Source organism: Myotis yumanensis, unplaced genomic scaffold (assembly GCF_028538775.1).
Source record: "Myotis yumanensis isolate MYYU_CA2020_CCGP unplaced genomic scaffold, mMyoYum1.0.hap1 SCAF_20, whole genome shotgun sequence".
Classification (NCBI taxonomy): Eukaryota; Metazoa; Chordata; class Mammalia; order Chiroptera; family Vespertilionidae; genus Myotis; species Myotis yumanensis.
Window position 1 is genome coordinate 7,689,134 of NW_027223771.1, and position 6,124 is coordinate 7,695,257.

General features: G+C 41.8%; 1 protein-coding gene across 1 annotated transcript in view; it reads left to right on the forward strand.

The window, feature by feature from the left end:
• LRRC28 (leucine rich repeat containing 28) overlaps window positions 1-4,682 on the forward strand; it is a 42,072-nt gene extending 37,390 nt beyond the window's left edge. Inside the window, exon 10 of the mRNA XM_070400414.1 lies at window positions 4,524-4,682. Within this exon, the coding sequence (XP_070256515.1) occupies window positions 4,524-4,596 (73 nt within the window). The 3' untranslated portion in view covers window positions 4,597-4,682. The remainder of the gene's footprint in view (window positions 1-4,523) is intronic.
• Window positions 4,683-6,124: the final 1,442 nt, after the last annotated feature.

The window sequence follows — 6,124 nt, forward strand, 5'->3', positions numbered from 1 at the left end:
AAAGTTAAAAAAAAAAAAGTGCTATAATACCTTACTTATTTATCCAGTGTGGTGTTTTGGGTTAGTAAATTTTCCAGATCACTTGTTACCTCTATTCCACGTCAAGAGGTGTGTCCTTTGTAATCATTTCTTTTTTATTTTATTTGTTACTGATTTCAGAGAGGAAGGGAAAGGGAGAGGGAGAGAGAAACATCACTGATGAGAGAGAATCATTGATCAGCTGCCTCCTGCACGCCCCCTGCTGGGGATCGAGCCTGCAACCCTGACCTCTCCACTGGGAGCCCTTGGGCAAATTACTTAACTTCTCCAAGCTTCACCTTTTCATTAGTAAAATGAGCATCATAATAATAGCTGTTTAGTAAGGTCTTTTTTGAGTTTTAAGTGAGATGATTCATGTCAAGAGCCCAGGATGGTGCCTGATATGTAATCAAGACTAAGTAAATGTTAACTATTTATTTCTGTAGCTCAGAGACTTTTTCAAAATTAAATTTATTGGGGTGACATTGGTTAATAAGATTATGTAAGTTTCAAGTGTACAATTCTATCATATACCATCAGTATATTGCATTGTGTGCTCACCACTCAAAACCTAGTCTGAGATTTTTAAAAAAATTGTGTATTTTAAAAGCAAATATTAATATCAATATCTTTATACGAGTAAGATCATACTAGGAAAATCAACTAATTCATTCAACTGTAGTAAAATTCTAATGCGTTGTTATTGCCCAGTTTCCTATAGATGGTATTTTCTTACCGAAAATATGAAAATGAAAACAATTCAGTATGGTCAGGATGCACTGTTAGCTGATAAAATCCTAAATACCTATTTTTTAAAAAAGATAGGCTTTCTTTTGTCATGCTAATTAATTGTGAAAGTAAAGAAGGCCCTTCACATGAAGTCATTTTTGTGTTGTCTTTACATGAAATTTGGGAAACTTATTCAGTATTTGCAAATCAAATTCCATTTACTTCTGCTTATTCTAGAAATCCAGTATGAATAATCTTCCATTGTTTCAGAACATAAATTTAATAGTATTCATTTCATGAAATGTGTGTTATCAAGTACATAGGACTTAGACAATGCCCTCTGGTTGAGCAAAGCCATAGTGCCTGTGTTTACAGCAGAGACAATACGCCAAGCTATAAACATGACTTTCTGTGGCGAGCTAATGCTGGGTCTGAAATCGAGCGCTTGTGGTTTTCATTCGGGCCACCAACCTTTGCTCCTTCCCATGTTGCCATGGAGACTGTATTAAAAGCATTGACTTCGGTTTCCACCATAGCCTTTAAAGTACTTTTTGGGTAACAGAAAACCAAATACTTGAATCTCAGGACCTGATTGCTCAAAGTAAAATCAATATTTTTAATGTCATAAACTCTAAAAGGTCTTGGTAATCTTATTTTTTCATTTTTTCTAATATATTTAGGTCTGTTTGCATTGCTTGTCCTAAAATCATGTATTGTTTTAGCCAAAGTCTACATTAATATGGACATCTGGCATTATTGTGAAAGAACATACTGAATATTCTCCTAAAATACCACGTCCCTTACAAGTGTTAGTTCTAACCTAAATTAGGGCAGCGTGAAATAAAAAGAAATGACTGTAATTTCACATAAATGATAAATACCCAAACCTTGAAATATCTATAGCAGAGAAGAATGAGTGGTATATTGATAACTTTTGATCCTTATAGAGATAGCAGATTTTCATTCCCAAAACTTACTGTTCATTTAGTAAAATGAAAGACATCAACTTAGAGGATTCTTGATCAACATAACAACGTGTATCTGGCTTTTCCCAGGCATGTATGATTCTCACAAGTTCTGTATTTCCCAATCTGAAATCAGGCTACCGAAAGTTTTTCAAGGGTAGTGTATTAGTTTGCTAGAGATACCGCAACAAAATACCACATAACGGTGACTGGAACAACAGAAACCTGTAGTCTCACAGCTCTGAAGGCTGGAGGTCAGAAATCAAGGTGTTGGCAGGATGGGTTCCTTCTGGGGGCTGTGAGGGAAGGACCTGCACACGGAATCTTCCCATGGGAGCCAGTCAACATACATGTAACGAGCAGATACAGTATGTTGTTAGAGGGTTCTCCCCTAAGTTAGTCCACAGGCTGGCGGTTTTATCTGATCAACTCTGTCTAATAAAGATTAATTTTCTTTTGGCTTGAATTCCTGTCTGAGTCAAAGATAGGCTTTTGTTTCTAATGAGGAAGCACATTTGCAATGAAAATACCACGATTTTTCGTGGGCTCCTATATGCGCCACCAACATTGTGATTTGGTTTTTTGTTGTTGTTGTTTGTTTGTTTTTAGAACGGTGGCATTCCTGTATTTCAGAAGTGAGCTGAAATGCTCTTTCTCTGCCTTCCTATAAATACTCTCGGGTTCTGTAGCAACAAATGTCACGTCTGATGTTCTTTGTAGGGTTTACCCGCATCTCCTTCCTCACTGTACAGTTGATCGCTTAGCTCCAAGGGTCTCCCCTAAAACGGTCACATCTCCAGTGCCAGGGTGTTGGCATTTTGAAGGACCTGCCCAGCACACATCCCTCCTTAAGGCAGTAGACCTGTCGGTACACTGGTGACCACCAGGGCATGAATGCAGCAGGCACATACACTGTGCTATTAGGTGAGTCTCCCAATAGTAAATAGCACACAGACTTGGGGTTTCTTTGTAGCACAAACACGGCTCCTCCAGGTGGCCCACCCTCCTCCCTTGAGCGTGCATCATAAGGAGTTAATGATGATCCAGAGGGCACTATGCCTCAGTGAGTAACCCCACATCTCTGTAAGTTTGGATTCTTTTTCTTAGGACTTTTAGTTTAAGCAGGTCCTTAAATGTTAAGTCGATACCCAAGTATCGACTTGGGTGATTGTAAATTATCTTATAGTTTTTAATTTCAACTTCTATGTGTTCATTGTTAGTATATGAAAATATGGTTGATTTTTTTTTTTAATTTTGATCTTACGTGCTTGAAACCGTGCTGAATTTGCTTGAGAGGCTAGGAGTGTTTTTGTAGATTCCTTGGCATTTTCTGTGTAGACAGACGGTCAAGTCATGCCATCTGAAATTAGGAATAGTTTTATTTCTTCCTCTTTCATCGGTGTGGCTTTTATTTTTCTTGCTTTATTGCAGTGGTTAGAACTTCCAGTACTATGTTGACTAAGGTGGTGAACGTAGACCTGGCTACAAAGCACGATATTAGCAGGTCCTTTTTGTAGATTATGTTTATGAAATTGAAAAAGGTCCCCTCTGTTTCTAGTTTGCTGGGTTCTTAGCGTGAGTCGGTGTTGTATTCTTTTCAGATGCTTTTCTCTGAGTCCATTGATACCGTACAAGTTCTTCTTTGTTAACCTGTTGATGCGGTGGATCACATTGGCTTTCAAATATTGAACCCGCCGTACAGCCCCGGCATAATTCCCACTTGATGTCAGATGTTTTTGATTTGCTGAAGTTTCCGTTCCCATTGAGTTCATGTGAGGTTTTATCCTGTGAGACGGCCTCTTTCACCCCCGGGAACGTGCTCATTTGACCGGCGGGTTAGGAAAGGGCAGAGAACTGTGGTGTTTGATTGTCACGTGCGGAGTCTCTCCGCTGGTCTTTCTGTTACTGATTTCTAGTTTGATTCCACAACCGACAGAGAACATGCGCTGTGATTTTTTACTTGCTTTAGACTTAAATGGCTCTTTATTCTCCAACTTCCTGGTGAAAACTCAGGTTACTGGCTTTAGAGCTTTTTTTTTCCCCTAATAAGTGTGTTTAGTGTTAGAAATTTCCCGTTAGTACTGCCTTTGCTGGGAAAAGGACCCTCAAACTCTATTATTCAGATTCTTAAATTCCCTCTACAACCAATCTCTGTGACTACATTTGTAGGGTAAATTCTTTAAAATTCTGTGTTTTAGGCTCTCTGATGTATGTGTGTGTGTGTGTGTTCTAGCTAAATTGGTGAGGTTTTCTGTTACATGATTTAAAAAAAATTTTTTTTTTTATTGATTTCAGAAAGGGCGGGCGAGGGAGAGAGAGATAGAAACATCAGTGAGGAGAGAGAATCATTGATCAGCTGCCTCCTACTCGCCCCTTCCTGGGGATTGAGCCCACAACCCAGGCATGTGCCCAGACCAGGAATTCAACCCTGGTTCATAGGTCGATGCTCAACCACTGAGCCATGCCAGCGGGGCTGGGCTTCATAATTTTTATAACACATTTGAAACTCCGTCCTCCCACGTTGGTTCTAGTAAGCAGACTTCAGACCGTAGCATGAAGAACGCTTGCTTTTTATTTGCTGCTAATGGGGGGATGTGATGTCATCTGAACGCTGCTAATAGAAGGAGCACAGACATCCCCACCTGATGCTGGGGCTCAATGTTAAAAGGAAATGGACATTTCTGCTGCAGGCTGTGGGGACCATGCCTAATCCTTTATTTTTAACAAAGAAAGACACCGTCTGTAACGGAAAGAATCCGCGCTTTCATCTCGAACTCACCGCGTCCCTCTCTCCCTTCTTTCCGCCTCCAGGAGGACCACTGTTAGCTTTGTGGCTTACTGCTGCTCCACCCAGTGTCTGCAGACTTTTGACCTACTCAGTTGATAAACACTCAAGAGCCTCAGGAGGGTTGCCAGCCCGACAGCACAGCTGCCTGCGTGTCACACGCTGTCTGAGCGGCGGAGGGACAGGGGCGCCAGCCAGGCCACACAGGCCCGCACATCCTGGCACGTCCGGTGCGGGGGGGACCGCAGAACTCTCTGGAAGTGTCGTGATCGAGCTTCGGAGCTGAAAGGCCTTCGCCCTTCCCCCACGTTGGAATATATCCTGCCCCCAAATTAAGGACCCTCTGTCTCGTGTGTTTTTCTTGGTATGCAAGTGTCTCAGACGAAAACGGTTGGGTTTGATGTGTTTCCCCAAATCTAATTGAAAGCAATCTTCAGCTCCCTGAAGAGCTGTGACTTGATAATATTGTCAAGTGAACTTTTGAACACATTCTAACTCAATGATCCTCTTAATGTTCTCTTTCTTCCCCCCCAGAGAGTAATTTCCTCCCAGAGGTTATTCACCATGTTCGTAACAAATTTCAGCAAACTCCACCACCTCAGTGGTATGAATAGTGAGGGGTGTGGGGGAACCCTGAGTTGGCAGAGAAGTTAGCCCCAGTGGAGATTCCGCGGGGTGCCCGTATGCACCCTTTGCAAAGTTATAGCCCAGTTTATCAGTTCTGCAACATGTTAAGGGACTTTGCTGAGGGATTTTAAAAATAAAAATGTAGACTATAAATAAAAATACACAATATTTTGAAAGACTATTTACAGGAAAATAATCATTGAAATGGCTGCTTTCCTGATAAGATTTTTTTAAAATATATTTTTTATTGATTTCAGAGTGGAAGGGAGAGGGAGAGGGAGAGAAACAGCAATGATGAGAGAGAGGCATCAATTGGCCACCTCCTGCCTGCCTCCTACTGGGGATGGAGCCCTCAGTCCGGGCGTGTGTCCTGACCGGGAATCGAACCGTGACCTGGTTCATAGGTTAACGCTCAACCATTGAGGCCACAGCAGTCAGGCATATATCTTTAAATATTTTAACTATACAGTGGGGCCTTGACTTACGAGTTTAATTCATTCCGAGACCGAGCTCCTTAAAGAGCTCGTCAACTCAAATTACTCTATCAACTCAATGCAAAAAATTGGCCGAGAGACAGCTGGTATCTCAAAAAACTTGTTAGTCAGGACACTCGTAAGTCAAGGCCCCACTGGATAGTATTTTCTCTAAGTTGGGATGGAAAAGGGGGACCAAGAAGGTTTCCTTGGTAGGAAAAGTATTTTCAAAAAAAATGTCAGACTTGTCTAAAATTCCGTTTCTGGAACTTTGCTCGCTGCCCTAAATCTGTCTGGCTCGGCGCTAACAGTGCTAAAAATCCTACCTAGTTACTGACAACCGTGTGATCTTTTCACAGTCACACCCCCCGCCGCCCGGAAAGCAGACTCTCCACGCAGAACGCTGAAGGCAGAGCGTTACCTATGTCCCAGCTGCGTCCCCACTGTTCTCACCTCCCCTTGTCCCTTTCATGACTTGGCCTGTTCCTCCTTCAAAGGCGTAGAATATAATAGATCCTGAAGGGCGA